This window comes from Monopterus albus, unplaced genomic scaffold (genome assembly GCF_001952655.1).
Source record: "Monopterus albus unplaced genomic scaffold, M_albus_1.0 scaffold58.1, whole genome shotgun sequence".
NCBI classification, from domain to species: domain Eukaryota; kingdom Metazoa; phylum Chordata; class Actinopteri; order Synbranchiformes; family Synbranchidae; genus Monopterus; species Monopterus albus.
In genome coordinates, this window is record NW_018127938.1 from 2,041,285 (window position 1) to 2,061,662 (window position 20,378).

At 39.7% G+C, this 20,378-nt stretch overlaps 1 protein-coding gene across 3 annotated transcripts in view; it reads right to left on the reverse strand.

The window, feature by feature from the left end:
- Positions 1–20,378, reverse strand: part of pde4ba (phosphodiesterase 4B, cAMP-specific a) — a 129,084-nt gene that overhangs the window by 37,484 nt on the left and 71,222 nt on the right. For all 3 annotated transcript variants that reach the window (XM_020602769.1, XM_020602770.1, XM_020602772.1), the window contains 4 exons: positions 12,487–12,681; positions 10,909–10,945; positions 10,269–10,339; positions 7,280–7,332 (listed from right to left, as the gene is read on the reverse strand). In XM_020602769.1, coding sequence (XP_020458425.1) covers positions 7,280–7,332; positions 10,269–10,339; positions 10,909–10,945; positions 12,487–12,681 — 356 coding nt within the window. The remainder of the gene's footprint in view (positions 1–7,279; positions 7,333–10,268; positions 10,340–10,908; positions 10,946–12,486; positions 12,682–20,378) is intronic.

Sequence of the window (20,378 nt, forward strand, 5' to 3'; positions counted from 1 at the left end):
ACTGTAGTCCCGCTGGCCTGTTTGTTTATTACTGTCCCAGCATGGACTTCCTTCCATGGACAGAAATGTGTGTGTGTCACACAAACGCACACAAACCTAATTCATACACATTTAGATAATAATCACACCTTTGTTTTACATGCATTCACAAATTCACGCTGTACACATCTGCACATAAACACATACGTCCATGCAGAATGCACCTGCGAAGTCTGACGTATTTCTGAACACAAATCTGTCCTCTGCCACAGACGTCCTCATCCTGCCTCTTATTCAAAACAGGGATGCCCCTGTTTGTCTGAACTTACAGTATAATGAAAGAGGTGACAGGGCTTTAGGAGGGTTTAGAGCAAAAAGCATCTCCTATAAACCTGCCATTGTCCTTCTCTTCTCGTATAAATCACATGGACTTGAAGGCCAGTGACACCTGAGCTTAGTAATGTCAACTGCATCACATCTGGCAAATGCTTTAAACTGTGCTCTCCCCCTTAATTTACCTATAATATAGGAACATTTTTTAATTTTACTATATAGTTGAGTGTGACGTTTCTGGGGTGTGAAGTAGTGTAACATCCTTTTTTTTAATTAGGATTTGATTATGAGTGTAATCTCAAACTCAGTTAAAAGTTCACACACTAAAAAAAATATGAAACAAGAAAACACACCAGGGATCAAAAAGGGGGGAGAGCGTTGGTGTTAGACTTTTTCTTTTGGCTCAATGAAGGTTACGCTGACAAATATGAGAGAACAGGGGCAGTCAATTTTTTTTTTTTTTTTTTTTTTTTGGATGGTGTTGTATATTCTATTTTTAATCATTTTGTATATAAATTCTAGCAGGAGAAATTAAGCTTATTAGCATTTTATAAAATGCAAGCTACAGTATCATTTGTTGTTTGTGGCTGAAACTACCCATTATGTGTGCAAATTCAGATTACTACCTTAAAGTTGCAATAACTGCTTTCATTTCAGCCACTAGAAGGGCTAATGAAACTCAGCACACACTGACATCCTGTTTCCTAGAAACCTCATAAAAACTATAGATGCCTGGTTGGGACAAGCCGTACAAAATGCAGCCACCAGTTCAAAGCTACCTTTAGAGTGGCACAATATCAAGTGACAGGGTGGAGGAGACAGCCCCAAACCGGTCTCATAAACCATATTAGTTAATCATATTTGGTTAATACAAAGGTAAAATCATGACCATGCTAAGTTGCTAATGCCACCAAAACAAACACATTAGCTTTAGACGCCAACACATCCAGAAGGAAGACCACCACATCTGAATTAAATTTCCTTCAGCTGCTTTTAACACTCTCCATCTCAAAAAGCCAAATTGGTTTTTGCGCTTTCTTTGTCCCATTCTCTGTCCAAAAGAACACTACCCCTGCAGATTGGCAAGCACTGTTGTTGACCTTTGGCTGCAGAGAGCTCCTCCTTGACTGGCTGTTTGAAATGACTCCTGGTGCTTTGAAAAACACTTCTTATAACTTTAGGTAGGCAGGGCTAATGTCCAGTACAGAGCTCTGAGGGTTGACGAAAAGGAGAGGGTCACTGTCATAGCAACTGCTCATGTTGTCCTTTTGTGGATGTGTGCACCAGAATCTCAGACGACTGACAGACGGATAGGTTGTCAGATAATGAGACATGCTCTGTCACAATACCCGTTATCAAACTTTATTTAGCTTCCAGATGGCAGCTCCATGGTTGCCAAATGTCCACAGCAACTATTCCTATCTTGATAATTTTGGCTGATGGGTGATACAGCCAAATTCCAGTAATGTCATATAAACAATTAAAAATACTCAAAAATAGGCCCAGCAGCTCATTTATGTACAATATCTAAAAAAAAAAAAAAAAAAAACCTATCAAAAAATTTGTTTTGGGAATAAGTCTTTAGGTTAGAGCATTTATATCGCACCCCAAGACTCAAGACATAACCTTTTTATGCAACCTTAAAATACTGATCAACAATCAATCAAATCAAATCTTGGACTGAATGACTAACCCCAATATGTACAGCCCACACACATGTGTGTTAGTGAGAGGACCAATGTGGTCACCCTGACAGATATTTGTCTCTATTTGGAGTTGGGGGGACATCAGTGAGAAGCCCCAGACAGGTGCATCGCTGTGGAGGTTTTATTGCTGGTGGAGCCTCTGGCTTTAGCTGTTCGTGTCGGATGACAACCTATTAGAGATCCTGGCAAAAAAGGCTCCATACACATAAAAAGAAAAACCTGAATGCTTGACCCCCACAGTGGGGGGATCTGGTGGCTCTGTTATGCTGTGTGGTACATTTTGGTGGCACGGTTTGGGTCAACTTGTCCCCTTAGAGGGAAGAGTCACTGCAAATCAAAGACAATGTTGTTCTGAGTGATCACCTTTATCCTATGATGAAACATTTCTATCCTAATGGGAGGGGTCTCTTCCAAGAAGACAGCACCCCCATCCGGAGGGTATGAGGGGGTCACTGAATGCTTTGATAAATATGAAAATGATGTGAATCGTATGCTATGGCCTTTGCGCTCACCAGATCTCAACCCAGTTCAACACCTATGGGAGACTTTGGACTAAACACCAAACACCAAATGAAGGCATATACTGTATTTTGGAAGAATGGTGTTTATCCCTCCAGTCGAGTTCAGAGACTTGGAGAAGCCAAGGTGCACTGAAGCTGTTCTGGTGTCACATGGTGGCCCAGCACCGTACTAAGAAACTTTTTATGTTGGGTTTTCCTTTCATTTGTCACATGTCTGTAGCTTTTCTATGTATTTACTTGTGTGCTGCATGTTTTTGTGTTCATGGAGTTTGCAAAGTAAGGGTGAACTGCAGATGATGTTTCTATATACAGTGTATGCAACACACATCGCTTATGTCATCATAACTTCCCATCAAAACGTTTGTACCTTCCAGTTATTTGGGTGAATGTGGTGTTGCAAAAAGCCTGTCTATTGAGAGATTCATTGTAATGTGTTTTTGGAGTTATTGTACCCATCTGTGCCTCATGTCTTAATATTAACTGACTCCAGTTGTGCAAGAAATGCTGTTTTGGACTTATGTTATTCATCTGTCTGTATAAAGAATGAGAAGAATTAATCATGTGCCCTGAGGGAAGGTGAAATTGGTTTATTTGTATGTAATGCCGAGTGACTGTGCAGCACTGTAAGTATTTACGTATTATATCATTGTGCTAGCATGTGCATGTTTTTGCAGTGAGTGGGCACAGACAATAGGCCTTTGTCTCACTGCATCCTATTTTTCTCCTGTGGGCTGACAAATGTTCATGCACACAAACACAAACACACATACACATGCCTCATCTACACACAGTTCCTCCTGGCTTCCGTCAAATACAACAGTTTAAAGACAGCAAAACAGGAACAATCTCATCTTCTCTTCCTGCCTCACACTTCCTGCCCTCCCCGTTCTGGTGTGATATATACTGCATATATATAGAGAGAAAGAGAGAGAGAGAGAGACAAACAGAGGAATTAAAAGAAAAAATAATGGGACAAAACAAAAGCTGGGGAGAAAGAGAGAGAGAGGCAGATGTGGCCTATAAAGTATAGTAAATGTGTGTGTGGCCTTGTTTTTCTATACTTGTGCAGCCCGAAATTCATGAGCTACTATCCTCGCGGGGACCGGAGGCTGGTCCCCACAAGGTAGTTTGTCAAATGTTACAAAAACAATGGGGTGTAAGGCTAGAACAAGTGTTGGCTTTGGTTAAAGTTAGGGTAAAGGTTAAGGTTAGGCAAGTAGCAGTTCTGGTTAAGGTTAGGGTACGTCTCCTGGAAATTAATGCAAGTCTGTGTAGGGACCTGGTAAGTGACAAAAACAGGGATGCGAGTGTGAGTGAGATGATGTAGCTTGAGATCAGGGGAAGAACTGTGGGTTCACAGTAGTTCAGGAGAGATTCTGTGACAGGCAGATGTTTACTGCGCATGACCAAACTACTGTACAAGCTTTTGATATGATGCATTTGAACAATTTCCTGTCATCGTTTCAGCTTGAGAGGAGATTAAACAAACTGCCTTTTGAGACTAGTAAAAAGTATGAGGAAATGTACTGTGTTACAAAAAATGACATCAACCAAGCTTTACAACACAATAACAACAGAAAGAGAAATAAAGTAAGAAAAGCAGCAAACAAAAAGCACTCTGAGAGGCAGTGGATAAAAACTAAAGCTGCAGACAAACATAAAACTAAGGAAAACCATACAGATAAAATATTTTGAATATTCTTTAACAGCTTCTTCTGAAATGCTCTAACTTTTTTAATTTACTAAGCTGGGTGGAATGATCTGCTCTGTGTTTTATTGTAAAAGTGGAATGTGTCAACAGCAGGGCTTTTCCCATAGGGTTTTTTGTGGCATCTCTATTTTTTTGTCATCCCTTGCTACATACATGAGAGGGTCATAATATTAGGAACACCTCTAAATGTAATGTAGTCCAGTACAACACCACCTTTAACTATGACCTCAATAATAAACATATAATTGAATTTATACTTTTATAATAGTTTCACTATAAACTAAAACATTTTGAGCTACACAAACACAGATGTTAAGGTGGAAATGTTGCACTGAATTGCATACAGTTGTACAGGCGTACCTAATAAAGTGGCCGGTGAGTGTTTAAGATACATGTGGATGTGACAAACAGTGCTTGATGTTAGGATCAATTTCTTGTTTGTTTTGGTGTTTTTGTGATATTTGTTGTTAATAACATAAAGATATAAATATATCTTTATATATCTATAAAGATAAAGAACGTCTCTTCCTTTAATGAACTTTTTAGCCTAATCACTTAACAAGCCCAAACTTAAGCGGCACTGTGTTGACAGGGTGAACGCACGCCAGACATGCTCACATTGAAAATTAAACAAGGAGGAGTTGACTGTTAACCTGCAGAATCCCTGCAGTTAATAATACTTAGCACACATAATTTAGCAACAGCCTTGTTCACCTTCACACTGAAAGGTCGCATTGCACATAACAAAGCTACTTTACAAGACGCACACACATATTTTCCAAAAACTCTAACACAGATAAACTCAGAGCACCTGATGAGCTGCGGTTGTGAAGAAGGAAGTGAAAACTCAGTCCATCTGCTCTGACAGGAAGTCAACAGAAGCCACATACAGGCATGCTGACGTCAATCAGAGCCACAGGAACACCTCCCCACGGCGCACACACACATACTCGCACACTGACATTACTCACTGTGATGCATATATACCATGATAAACACTCATTCTATCATACAGCTTGTCAATCTACAATTTCAAAATTTCTCAGCACAATGTCTAAATACCAGGACACACACTGAAATACTCAGCTGCACAGTGATGCTCACACTCGTCACATGCACGCACGTACATAGAAGCGCACAGTGTAAATGTAAAGTTCTGCTTTCTTTACAATAATGTAAACTCAAACTATTAAGAATTCACAAACAAAACATCATAAAATCTGGACGACTACTGTATGTATTATTCTGGATCACAGCTGGAACAGTCTGTCCAAATTGCAGTGGGTCTACATCAGTATAGTGTCATTTTTCACAGTTTGTGGTTAAGAACGTGTTGTAACTTCTCTAAAAAAACGATGTACTCTTTTATACATATAAAGATGTTGTTATCCTTGCCACAGCGACAGACTTCATTTTCACTAGCTCTCCTTTGATGTCATATCGGGCCCAGGGTGGTTTCATGTAAAGTACTGTGTGTTGGTTATTTGATGGTTACCTATATTCATGCTTCTCAGTTTCACTGTTGCTCATCTTTGTCTCTATTTACACAAGAACACATGCCACCGTTCAGTGCGCTGCCTATAAAGTGTAGGAGTGCCTGTCTACAGATGTGAGGGTGAAGTTCTGACACTTTGTTTTACTGAAAAATCTAACGATCTCATCTCTAATCAGTGCTTCTCAGATTACATATTGTTAATGCAAAGAATTTTAGCACACAATACACATGTACTAATTAATTATATGCATAAATGCTGTGTGCAGCATTTCAATTACATCTTACTCAAAACAGCTGCATATTTTTGCAATAAAAACACAATACTCCCTTTATGTTCAGCTTTATGTCTTTTTTCGTTAGGGTACTGTCAGTCACAAAAACAAATGGAGTATTTAAGTATATTTTGGAACGTGAGTGGGACATCCAGAACCTCTGATGGATACAATAACCCTAACTGACATAGCACAGTTACTGATGTAATGCAAATGAAGGAGCATACAGTTTGCATCCCCTTCCTTTGAAAAGAGTCAAAGATTTGTTTTTCTCATCAACAACACATTTAAATGCATGTTCATCTAGTACAACTGTTCCTTCATCAATAGAATTAACAAAAATGGTCAGGAAGTACATAAAAATCATATTGTTGCAAATGTTTGCATTCCCCTTTATAAATGTTCTCTAATTCTTGGTATGTCCTCCCTAACCTCCTCCAACCTCTCTGAGCAGCGTTTGTATTCTTTGAAGAGGGCAGTACATAACAGGCTACCAAGCATTCTGGTAGACTTGGAACAAGCATGTTATGAAGAACGGGCTAAAATTACACCTGGGAGGATACAGACGCTGCTCAGAGGGTACCCAAAAAAGTTGGACGAGGTTAAGGAGGACATACAAAGTATTCGAGAACATTTCATAAAGGAGGATACAAACTTTTGCACTGATACGATTTTCATTATGTTATTATAACTTTCGTTTTATACACCTCCTGACCACTTTTGTAACTTCCCTTGATAAAAGACCAGTTGTACAAGCTGAATGTGCATTAAATATTATGTTGATGAGGAAAAACATCTTTCAAAGGAGATGCAAACTTTTTCCACTCAACTGTAATTCAGGCTTTTAGATTCTGGGTTGAGTATCACTTTGAATCTGTCTGTGACATTTTTCATCTGCACTAAAACATTAAAATAAAAACTTCTGACATTTCTGAAAATGTCATGTTGTCATGTTAACATGTGCACATTCATATTGTGTGTCTTTATGTGTGTGTCTGTGTGTGCTACACTTCGAGTGTGTAGCCAACAGCTTTGGCTGAGCTGACACACATCACTATCAAATTTTAAAAAATGTTTAATATTCACAAGCAACATGCACTTTGGACATGTGGAGCATTCAAAGTGAGTTGTGGTTGTACACACTCATATACTGCCTCTTACTGGTCTGAATGTGTGCGCACACATACAGTATTATAAGAAAGTTCTTCACAAAGCTTTACAAAAGTCAGACACATAGCAGGACACTACTGTAAGCGTCTTACCTGGGAGACAAACTCTGGTAATTGGAGGCTGAGTTGCTGCTGCAGGAGACCTTCTGAAAAAGGAAAGAAAGACAGGGAAGGTATTAAAAACAGAGAACAGGCTAACCTACATATAATACATTATAAATCATTTTAATTTAAAGGAATTACAAAAACATTTCTCACTTGGGTGGGTAGTTTGCCATTTTGGGATATAACTATTGCTCTCAGGCAGAGAGCTAGATCAAAATGATGCCACTCTGATTTCTGTCCATTAAACATGAAGATACGATCAGCTTAGCTCGGCTCAATGACTGTAAAAAACTGGCCTGATTGTGTCCAAAGCTAAAAGAATCTGCCTATCCAACTACCTTCCTGGAGTCATGTCATTAGCATGACATTGTCTCGACACAGAAAGCTACTGTGCACAGCCAAAGAATTGTTTCACACAGACCCAGTGTAAAACCACAAGTTGCCATTTTTACACTTTTGCACATTTCAAATAACTGATGCAACATGTTAATGAGTGGTTTTAAATGTGCTGGTAGGCAGATTTTATAATAGAGCCAAGCTGTTTCCCCGTTTCCAGTCTTTATGCCATGTTAAGCTAAGAGTCTCCCAGCAGCAGTCTCTTATGTAGCATATAAAAATGAGCCTTGAATCAATCTCATCCCTCTGGAAAAAACTAAAACCTGTATTTCCCCACAAATCAAACTATGGCATCAGTTTATACTCAAGTTGAAACAGTTTTTTAAAAAAAAGATCAGACATGTAGTTATGGAACCACATGTACTTTTCATTAAGTTTTTAAAGGTATTGTTATTGTAATAGCAGTAGTTTAGACTGGCACAGTGGTTTGTTTCATAATCACATTTTGCATCCTGTATATCCACCAATCATATACTGAACAGTATGTCCATGTATTATTTAACAGTAATGCGGAGCCAATCCCGGCCGGCAATCGGGTGAAGGTGGGGTACACCCTGGACAGGTCGCCAATCCATCGCAGGGCTAACACATAGACGAACAACCACACACACACACACTCCTATGGGCAATTTAGAGACACCAATTAACCTAAGTTGCATGTCTTTGGACTGTAGGAGTACCCGGAGAGAACCCACGCAAGCACGGGGAGAACATGCAAACTCCACACAGAAAGGTCCCAGGTGGGGCCCAAACCCGGAACCTTCTCGCTGTGAGGCAACGGTGCTAACCACTGTGCCACCTTGCTACTACTGCTATTACAATAACAATACCATTAAAAACTTAAAATATATTTTATGTAGTTTTGTTGTGACTGATTGACAGAACAATGCTCAATGCCTAAGTGAAAGTGTCATATGGATTGAAACAGTGATTTCATGAAATTAAATTTCCTTCCAAACCTATGTTTTCAGGCACTGTATGTGCTTTCTTTGTGGTGTATTCTTAATTAAAAGCCCATCCAGCGACAGACAAAGGAAACTAGCTTGGGTTATAAATAATGTGGCATGTGGCACCGGTCAATGTTCTGCACTTGCCCCTAACATTTAACACAGTCAGAATAAGGTGTCATCAGAACAGACTTAACACTGTGCACAATCTGTTTGTATGTGTGTGAAAGAGAGTGACACCTGGAGAGTGGACACCTGACAGCCGACTGATCGATTCCCTTTCAGCGGGTACTCACTGATCATGTGCCTGATCTCGCCTGTTTGGAACTAGTTCAATATTTGTGTGCATTAACATGTTGGTCCATGCCTGTGTAGTTGTGTATGTGAGTCTCTGCCTGAGTCTCTGCTCATGTCTAATGTAGGTCAGACAGGCTTTAGATATTAAATACAGCAGCCTGTGGAGAGAGTTCTTAGCATCTTTAGAAACCGACACACACATTATATATACATATACATACACACACACACACACACACACACACACACACACATATATACACATAGTGTATAAGCCTTCACAGTGAAGAATAGCGGGAAAGGTGCCTACATATTTATTTCCAGTGCATCTGCAGTCTCACCTCCACTGGGAGGTGTGATGCTGAAGGTGACCGCTGCTGCAGCTTTAAATAAATGTGTTGCTTTCATTAGGCTCATGAAAAATGCGGACTATTTTTACAAAACTATGGACAACACTGATGGGAAAAAGCTCTACTATGGAAATACCTTTACTTCACAAATAAACATATAAGACAGTGATCTGGATAAAGAAATGAATAATTGAAACTGGAGTGTATTAGTGAGAGAAAGCTATGGAAAGTTTTTAAAAAAAACAAAACTGGTTAATTAGCACCAAACAAATTGAGGACACTGATGGGTTAAAACCACAATGTATATATTGATAAAGCTTTTCATTTTTTCCCAACTGCAATTCATTATATGAGACACTTAAGTAACAGAATAAATGCAGTGGGGACAACAAACGCTGCATACCAGCCGGGTGTTCCATCTGTGTGAGTATTGATCAAGTGATCGTGCTTCACTACAACAAAGAAATTCCCTTATAGAGCATTTTATTTAAGATACTTTAAAAGAGCAGTGATGGTTCTAAACTTGATACAATCCCACTGAAGAGAATAGACATCTTTGTGTGTGTGTGTACAAGGCGTATGCTGGGTTTGATTATTGGACTATTTTAACCCATGCTGTAAATACTGAACTGTGACTGCAGGAAACAGCTGTGGTGTCATACGTTACCCTGCAGTTCATTTAAAGCTCAATACCGCCACCCTGTGCTGAATTCATGGAGCTGCGGACTAGAGCTGACTAAAGGAGCAATCAGCGCTTTATATGCTTTTAAAAAACTGCAAAGAGGCAAAAACCTGTTTCTGAAGAAGGGACAAGTTTGCTACATTTCCATTTCTATGAGATTTACTGTATTATGTCTAAGAGTCATTTGTGCCTAAGAGTCTAAGACTCAAATGTGAACTCCTAGCAGATAAATGAAAGAGTATGACACCCATTTTTAAAAGGCCCTCTGTGAAATTTTGACCATTTTAATTTAGAAGCTTGCTTACTTGCTGGAGGCACACTGGACATTGGTCAGTACTGTGAAGTTATTCCTTACACTTCGAAGGCTTGCCAGAACCTAGACAGACAGCGAGAAAGAGGAAAAGCAAAAGAGTTACTTTAAATAAGATTTAGCACTGCAGTGTTTCAAATCTGTGTCAAACAGGAGAAAATATCATACACTACTGTGCAAAAAATTCAGGTAATTCAGATGTTTACATCTAGGGAAAATCATCCAGCAGCATAACAACAAACATACAGAGTCATCTTCAGTGTCAAGAACCGAAGTAGTCCTGCAACAGATGGTGTGGCCTCCACAGAGCCATGATCTCAGCATCGTCAAATCACTCCGGGGGTTCGTGGAGAGACCTTGAAACACATTGAACAACCTACCTACTGTACTGTAGGAGAACAACTGGTTCTTAACTGGCTTTAATTTGATTTAGTTTTTTTTTCCTTTGTTCACTGATAAATAACGCTATAGTTTTTGGGATCATCCTCTCTTCAGTTGTAGTGCTTATAACAACAAGCTGAAGTCGGGACATTACCATTATTGCACGATCAGTTTTGGCAGCTGTACTCTCAGAGCCCCCGCTGCAGTGTACAAACATGGGGATAGTGGGAGAAAATTTTGAGTGAGATATTTACCTGAGCAAAAGGCGTCACAATCAGGTCATCACCATGTCTGAAAACACAAAACAGAGAGACCGTTTAAGAAACGTGCTCAAATATGATCCCCACCAGGCATTAGCCTCTACTGTTAAGTGAAGTTGATGTGCTGAGCTCTTTCTGCCCGCTGGAATATGACCACAATGTTAACAACTATAAGCAACGATGACCATGACACCGCTGGCTTCATTACTGTAATTAATGGAAAGAGATGGCGTCCACAAAGGGAGCAGAGGATGGGAGAATGGCCCTGGGTCAAAAACAGGAGTCTTGTCTCCAGTTGGGATGCAACTTCGTAAGGCACTTAGCTCTAACACTAATCTATTTTTGTAAACTAGGACAAGGCAAACATTCTTCGGTGGGTTTCAAACCATAATCGTGCAACAGCTGGAGTCGTATAATGGTCAGTGAAGGGACTGGTTCCTCCATCAGAACTTCCTGCCTTTACTTACTTTAGTTTATGTATTAATTATGGCTAGATAATAATTTAATAGTATTGTCTACTTACTGTGAGTGGACTTGTAATAATGTAATAATCTGATCATATTACGCTATGTACAGTTGTACAGTATGTACAGTTTGTAAAACCCTCTAAGGCAAATCTGACAAAAAAGAAACTAATACCTTTTTTAAACACAGGTTTTAAACACATCTACAGGGAGTTTAGACAATAACCTGCCTCTCTTTGGACTGTGAGAGGAAGGCGGAGCAGCCAAAGAAACCCACATAGGGACGGGGACAACATGCCATTTTTTATTTTTTATTTTAACTCAATACATAATTTTGTAGTGCATTTAGGTCGAGTCAAAAATATCTGGCTGAACTTGTCCAGGCCAATTTGAGTAACTGCACTGTTTGACTTGAAATTTTAGTTCAGACTTAACTTAATGATTTTTTAGAATTAGATTTTTCTTTTCTTAATTTTGCCTACTAGAATTTTTATCTGAAGTTGTGAACCCTAAAAATTTGAATCTTGAAATTGTAGAATTCAGACTACATCAATTCAGACAGATAGTTCTCAGAATCAAACACTGCAGTGCTAGAAAATCAGACCATACATGGTGTTTAAACTACTTGTGAAAAGATATAGAATTTCCCCAGTTTTTATTTTTTCACATTTAAGCTCTTCAGGGTTTCATCCTACAGCAGGATAATGAGTCAAACCTGAACAGTGAAAGCAATGCAACCTACAAGTGCAACACATTTGTGGGAACTTCTGCAACAGTGCTACAGTATCTACTGTGTGCAAACAATGTTTTGCTTCAGTTTGTAAAAAGAATATCACAAGTAGGTTCAGCTGCTGAATTACACAAACAGCAACTGGAAAAACTGGGGTGATCAAAAGTTTCTGACCAGTGGTGAAACCTTCAAAAAGTATTCTGTAGTGATTACACAATTCAGTTTCTGCCAAGATTCAAATCGTTATCGCAGTTATAATCTATCATAGTATTTGCAGCCTTGCTTGTCAACTTATTCAATTTCCTAAAATGGGCACATATTGTAAAGCATGCCGGCTATGTGTGTTTGCTGTGCTTATTTCAATGTGTTTCTACTTACAGTTCAGAGGCAATGGAGGAGTTTCGCGACATGGACTTGGGTGACAGATCATAGTCGCTGTCAGAGCGGTAGAGAAAGGACTCTCTGCGCTGGTTGTGAGTGGGGAAGTTAGTGTGGAGGACCAAACCAGAGCCAGGGGAGGTCTGGGAGTCCAGAGGGCTGCAGCTGGCTGATGGGCCATTCTCCACATCAAAACTGAAATGTAAAATGGACCAGTTAATCTATGCAAGAGGATTTTCCAAAAGAAAGCCCTACCAGACACTCTGGAGCTGGCTGCAGCTGCAATACTATAGTATTTACTATACAGTATTATCCTGTTCTAAAAAGTACTTCAACAGGCTTTTACTTTGATGAAAACCTTCACTGTCCATACAGTAGATGGTGTTTTAGCACAGCTCCCTGTGTCGACTCAGTAACTGCAGTGATTCTTTAAACAAATTACAGCACATCTGGAACTGAATGGGTAATAATTCTCATGTTGTTTTATCCCCAGGGAAAGTGAGATATGAAAGACAGAGGCAACTTTTTAGCACAAATGATGTGAGTTTGAGGCCAGACAAACATAATGAAGCTCGATATTAGAGCAAAAAGTTCAGTCTGTAATAAAAACAGAAACAAAAACAGAGATTTATGGGCTGAGATTTTAGATATGTAGTCTCAAAGTACACAAATCACAAACTGTAAAGTAATACAATCAAAATCAATGCCAAGAAAACAAGTCACAGTAGTTTTAAGGGACTTTTTTTAAAAGCATGCACAGATTTGGCTACTGTCAAACAATGTGAGAAGCTGATACAAAGCTGAGGAGCAACAACAGCAAAAACACAATCAATAGTTTTCAGCCTTGACCTTGAAACAACCTGAAGTCCCTGCTCTGAAAATCTGAGGCTCCTCCCGGTAGTGAGAGGGTAAAACAGCTCTTTGAGGTACAGAGTGTCCACACAAACCCTGGATGTCAAAGGTTAAATTTTGATCAGGCAGTGACAGGGAGCAGCTAAACCTGTGAAACTAAAATTGTTTGGCAAGTGGGAAGCTGCAAAAACCATCTTTCAGCTAAAACACTGCCTACATTATGATACTGTAGGGGTATTTTTTCTTTAAATTACATGCACTCCATTGTCTAACCCAGCAGGTCTACATTTGGTGTGATATGTTAAAAAAAAACTGAAGAACATAAATCCACAGAAAGCTGGGATTAGCTACTCTTGCTGCCTGAGGAAGAGGAATTTGACAGCTACTTCAATATTTTCTGTCGGTCATAACAGGATACTACAATTAGGGCAAAGCATTTTTAAATTTCCTGTTCCTTGTCTGTTTCTAAACATTTCACAATGGTGCATTAAATAGGAAAAATGAAGGTTAAAACATGTTTGTGCTTTATACATGCATACACACGCATGCCTGCAGTAAATGCTTGGCTGCTCTACCCTCAGGTCAATCCACGGCTGTGTGTGTTATGACACGTAGAAAAAAATTCATCTGGAGCCAGTTCGGGCAAGTCTAGTCAGCCACAACATGCACAGCGCCCAAAAGCTTCGTCTTTCTCTCTTAGCTTCTGTGAAGGACAGAAGCCACACATGACCTCTGTAGATGAAGATGAAGCACCAAGGAAATTCAAAAGGACGACATTTTTACAAGATCAGGAAATGTCTTCCAGACATATCTGTCCAAAAAAGGCTTTCAGTTGAGAACATGTATTTGTTTGGTGAGCCTGCTCTCACAAACCAGGCTCACCGAAAAGAAGCAACTAAGTACTGAGACCTAGTAAGTACAAGGCGCAACACACAGTGTAAAAATACAAGCAAGTCCTGAACTGTAGTAAGTGTAGTGAGTTACTTTACAGAAGTACACATGGAATGTTTAGAGCTACTGTCCGTTGTTAACTTGCACAGCCTCTGCTAACCCAACACATCAGCTCCTGCTGTAGCTGACCATGAGATGAGCCACATCCTCATGAGAGGCTTCACAGTCACTTGAGTCATGTTCAAAGGTAACAGCTGGGGTACAGGTGTCATGATGGAGCTTTATGTTATGAGAAACTGAACAAGCAGCTGTGTCACAGCCCTTCCCCCTCTCCCACAGGGCGGATGGCTACAGTGTTTTGTAAGCAATAGATGTCCAAGTATAAGAATGAGAAGTGATGACAATGATGAGCAAGATTTCCAAGAGGCAAACATAACACCATATATGGTTTGATTAATATTGCAAAGCCTAAAATATGTTTATTGTATGATGTTTTATTTATGATCCTCACTGAGAGGCTGGAGCAAGCAAAAAACAGGAGACTGTTTCTGTCTGAATAACTATTTCAGCACTAATGATCAGTACAGTGTACCGTAGCAGTGATCCACATCGTGGGTACTGTGCTACTATGGAGCGCTTTGAACATGAGTCAAGGATGCGCAAAGTTTTATTTCCATTTTTTAAATTACCTTCCAAAAAATGAGAGAGATATTTACATTGGCTTCAAAATTAAAGAATAAAAATCTTCGACCCCCTCAAGTTCATCTCTAAGTTCCCAATTGCAGAATTAAGACTAGGACATGTTCAAAGCCCTGAAAAGCTACTAAGTAGACCTTCAGTAACTACTGAAAGGTGAAAAATAAGCTCATTTATCATATCGCCATGCCTTTACATTGGTCTATTTAGCAGGACAAAGAAGGGATATACAAGAACGTACCCTTAACACAAAGACTGACCTTGGGACAAATACCCTCTGTATAAAATGGGGTGTCTGTGTCCCTCCAACCATTGTCTCATGCTTTGAACAGTGTCTACAAAATAACATTGATCTCAGTCCTTGCAAATCAACCGTAGTTGTAAATACCAGCTCTCGTTCTGTCAGAGAGAAGCCGGTCATCTGTTCAGAAACAGGATGAGAACTGAGGCCAACTGCTTTACTGCAGTGATAAGCTCCCCAGGTAGAGGGGAAATAATCAGTCTAGTTTGACTGTAAGGAATCTGGCAATGTGTGAATAGGGGTTGAAAAGGATCAGAGCTTCTCAGTATTTCATGACACACAGCTGTGTTTATATTTTTTGAAGATGACGGTAATATGTCTTGTGTAACCTTTTAAAGAACCACAGAGGGCACTGATTCATGGGCACACATTGCTAATGGACATCTATTCCAATTAGTTATGAGATCAGTCATGTTTTTAATGTTATGTTTGACTTAAGCAATCAGGAAGTGTTCCCTGTGACCCCAGAATGGTTTGTTAGGATGACACCACATTCCTTTCCCAGGGTCCAGCTGCATCAGCCTGACTAATGAGCAGACTGGAGAGATGGACCAGCCAAATGGATGACAGACTTGGTGACAGAAGTAGAGAAGTTCTCTCATCGATCATATCCAATGGCCATTTGTCCACATACTGAGTGGTCAGGTATACCTACAAATAATTACCTGTTTTATGAAAACAAGCCAGCTGGAGTGCAGCCTGTCTCAGCTGAGAGCCGTGACAGACTGTTACGTTTCTGCATATCAATAAGGACAAGGACATCAGCCTTACTGTATATCGGGCTATGTGATTGTGCTCACACTGCTAATGTACACTGATGGAAGTAAGGAATCATCTCAGAGGTGTGTTTTCTTTCCTCATTATAATATTAACTCATGGGTACATAGGGTCAACCAGTCAAAGCCAAATTTATACTAAATCCTGAGACTACCACCAGAGACTAAACCAAACGTCAGACCAGCTGTAGATCTAAATCAAAATTTGAAAACTCAGACATTAAAGCTAGACAGAGACTAACCTCCGGCCTGTTTTATTCTTTTTCTTTCTTTTTTATAGTCTCCATTAACAATCCAGTGGATTTGTAGTGAAGCGGCTGTTACCGTTTTATATTTCAATATCCAGAATAGCAAAACTAAAAAACAGCCAGGAAAAGAGAATAAAGATACAGTAGCAATGATGGATGGAAAGGACTGTGACATGTTATTTTCCTGGGAAATGACTCAACTTCCCAAGTGTGAGACAAAGGTGTTGTTTCAGGTTGACTATCAGACTAACTCTTCATTTACTGGTAGAGCGAGACGACTCAGTATCCTGTGTGTTCGTAGGTCACTGAGATGGATTTTGGCAAATAGGGAATCACAGGGCTGACAGAGACAGACAATCACACGCACTCACTCCTATGGGCAATTAAGAGTCACCGATCAACACATGCCAAACTCGGAATCTTTTTGCTGTGAGGCAACAGTGCTAACCACTTGACCATTGTGCTGTGTTTACACTGGTCCCATAGCTTCTCACGCTACACATACTGTAGTAACAATTTTCACACAGATGAAAATAGAAGACCATTGGCCTAATCCTTTAATTAATTCAATCACAGAACAGCCAGTTCTCAAGTCATTGTTGCTGAGGGGTCTAGTTTGCAGTGGTGTGGTTGGACAGGTTATACTGTAGCATAAGACTGTTTGGCTCACAAATAAACTGTAAATATAACACCGACTGATTTCACTATTTAACAAGGTGCGATGCACTTGTTGGCAGAGTTCAGTTTTGTGAAACAAGACACCTAAATAGACCCACTCTCAAAATTAACTCTCCCCTGCTCTTCAGATGTTTGTTGTTATTAAATTGCAAGAAATGAGAAACTTACTGATCAATGAGAAATAACCTGAAAATCTCTTTTATAAGCTAATACCGCTGCACTGTTGCCAGTGAGTCTGGGTCACAGGAGGTTTCAACAGCACCTGGCAAGGCAAGTTTTGGAGCTTATTTCTACAACAAAAACATTTGAAAAAAAGTGATGTACTGTATCTTTAACTGCTGAATAATGCTACATCTACAACACTAGTCACCTCTTTCCTGAGTAAGCTAGAAAACAAAAAAAGTTGGTTAAGAAGAAACTGGTGCTTTCTAATGAGAGAACCGCAGAGTGTCACAGATGGAGAGAAAGCATTCTCATGCTGTGAATTAATCTCTTCCTTCCTGTGTGAGGGAAAACCAGTGAACATTTCTCTGTCAGGTTATGTCAACTAGATGCCATGGCAACACCTCCTGTTTATCCTAGTGTTAGCCAAGGTTTAAATATTATTTTGTCAGCACACACTTGAATTGGATTTTGTTCTGTTATTAAATGAACATTTCAGCTAATGTTAACAATTTTGTGGCTTGAAAAATCTTATAAAAACCATCTGTTCCACTACATTATTAGCAGAACGTTTTGTAACAGGGTACTGAAGACAGATATTTGCCAGCAATTCTTGCAAATGTTTGGACTAACCAAGAAATGGGTAGATGCCTGGATCCTAAAAAGACATTTCTGTCAAACCAGCCGGTGAAATGTGCCAGAGCTCTGAAATACCCAAGAAGGACTGATGAACTGATCAAGGGATCCCATCAGACTGGTCGAAAAATAGAAACAGATTTTGATGTGTCACCTGACTTCCTTAATTTGATGTATTTCCTCTTGAAACATGACATTAGCAGCAGAAATAATGTACAGTAATTGCACGAGTCTATACACCCCTTGTGAAAATTGTTGGCCCCGATCTGTATTGTAATTTGTTTCCTGGTGCCCCAAAATGGAAAGATCTGTTGTTAAGTTGTATCAAATGTAGATATTTTACTGAAGCCTGTTTGCATAGCTGAGCCCTGCAAAAGACACTAATGACACTAATGAAAACATCAAAATTATGCCCACAAACCACTGTTGGTCCTAATTTATAGAAACAGGCATTACATCAACATAAAACCATGCTGAGGATCAAGAATGTTCTCTGGCCTTTTAAACCATCTACCACAAAAAAAAAAGAAGAAGAAAAGGTCAGAACTTGCTCCAAGTTATTACACAGTACACGCACATTTACGTACAAAGTCACCTAGCAGATGTTTTCATTCACAATCATTTACAATCTAAATACTGATATCACAGGAGGAAACACAAAGCAGAACTGGCCAAAGGTGTGATGACGGTGGTGGTGATGAACAGGGACTACAGCCAGCATGTAGTCGTGTTTGTTGACTGCATGTCTTTGTGTAAATGAGTGAGTGATGTGACAGACTGTATATTTTTTTAAATAAGAAGGAGAGAGCTAAGGTTATCAATCGGCTTGAGAGGTTTCATGTCCAACGATGATGCAGAAGAACTCTCATGCTTTCATGAGCCATATACTGGACTATTGCAACTGTCTTTTAACTGGTCTCCCTCGTAAGATTATGAAGCAACAATGCTGCTACAGTAGAGTGTAACTAGAACTAAAGGAACTGAGCACATCACCCCTGTCCTGAAACCACTGAGCTGGCTGCGAGTCTCCTACTAAATAAATGGTACTTATATTAGTTTACACATCTCTTAACGGTCTGGCACAAAAATACCTCTCTGGCCCCCAAGCAGAGCCATTAGATCTGTTAAAAACTACCAGATGATTCAACAAACTCTCCATGGGGCTGAAGCAAGCCCCTGCTCTGGCCAGATTTAAGGCTAAACACTGCTGTCCTCTCATACTTGAGTAAATCTAGTCATGTCACTTTATTATTTTAGCTGTGTATTTTATATTATGGTTTTACTTAAAATGATACAGTATGTGTGATTATCCTGTAGTATTTTACTATGTAAAGCGCTTTGAACTAGTGTACGAAAGGTGCTGTATAAATAAACTGACACTGACATAACAGAGGGTGACAGGGTGATGGGCACATCCTGTATTTGAACTGAACAAGGGGAACTGAAATCTGCTTTTTACTAGGAGAAAGACAAAAACTAAGAGTGAAATTCTACCAAGGAAAAAACAGGGGCTCAAAATAGGAATAAAAACTTAGCAGGACACTGCTTCATAAAAAACACACACACATTCCTGGTCTGGTAAATTACAGTGTGGCATCTCTTTTCCATTACATTGGTCTGTAGAGAGCCAAGCTACTGGCGGTCACAGTCCCTGGCTTCTCCTTATGGCTCCCAGTGAACTCTGTGTGCTGAACTACAGCTCTTTTAAACCTATAACTATCAGTAAATAAATGATTTTAGAAAGGTCATGAAACATAAGCAATGGTGCAAAATTTCTTAGTAAATTTCCTCAAATAATTTCCGGGTTGCAAGCGAGAGCAGACGTCTTTACTGCTCCTCTTGTCTGTTCTACGATTTTTCACATCTTCTACATTTTCAAGTCTTTGAACAAATTCTACAACTATTAAAATGCCTCCCAGAGGGAAAAGAGCTAATAAATCAGAAGCGAATGAGGATGTTGAAGCAGAAGAGGATTATATTTCAGCGGCGCAAGTAACAGAGATGTTGAGTCAGCAGAAGCAGATGTACACCGCACTGTTGAGCCAACAACAAGACAACTTCAAAGGTTTTGTGCAACTACTTATGGAGACAAATAACAAGAGACTCGACGACATGACCAGAGAAATACAGGAGATAAAAACGAGTTTGCAGTTTACCCAGCGAGATGTGGATGTGATTAAAGCAGCCATGGGTGAACAGAAAATACAAACCAAGGAAACAAGGGATGATGTCTACAAAACTTGTGAGAGTCTAATAGCCATAATGGATAAAATGGAGCATTTGAAAGTACAGTCCAAGCGAAAAAACCTGATCTTCGAGGGAATCAAGGAGTCAGCTGGAGAAAGCTGGACGGAAGCAGAATGTAAGGTGAAGGAAATATTAAAGGATAAACTGCAAATTCATCAAGAAATTGAGATGGAGCGGGCTCACAGAGTCGGGAAACCTTCTGATCGGGGACCGAGGGCGGTGATGGTAAAGTTGATGAAAGAGAAAGATAAGGCACACATACTGCAACAAGCAAAGAAGCTTAAAGGATCTAACATTTATATAAATGAAGATTACACCGAGTCTGTGAGGAAGAGAAGAAGGGAGTTGATGCCGAGGTTAAGGGAGGCCAGGGCGAAGGGAGACATCGCGTTCCTGTGGTATGAC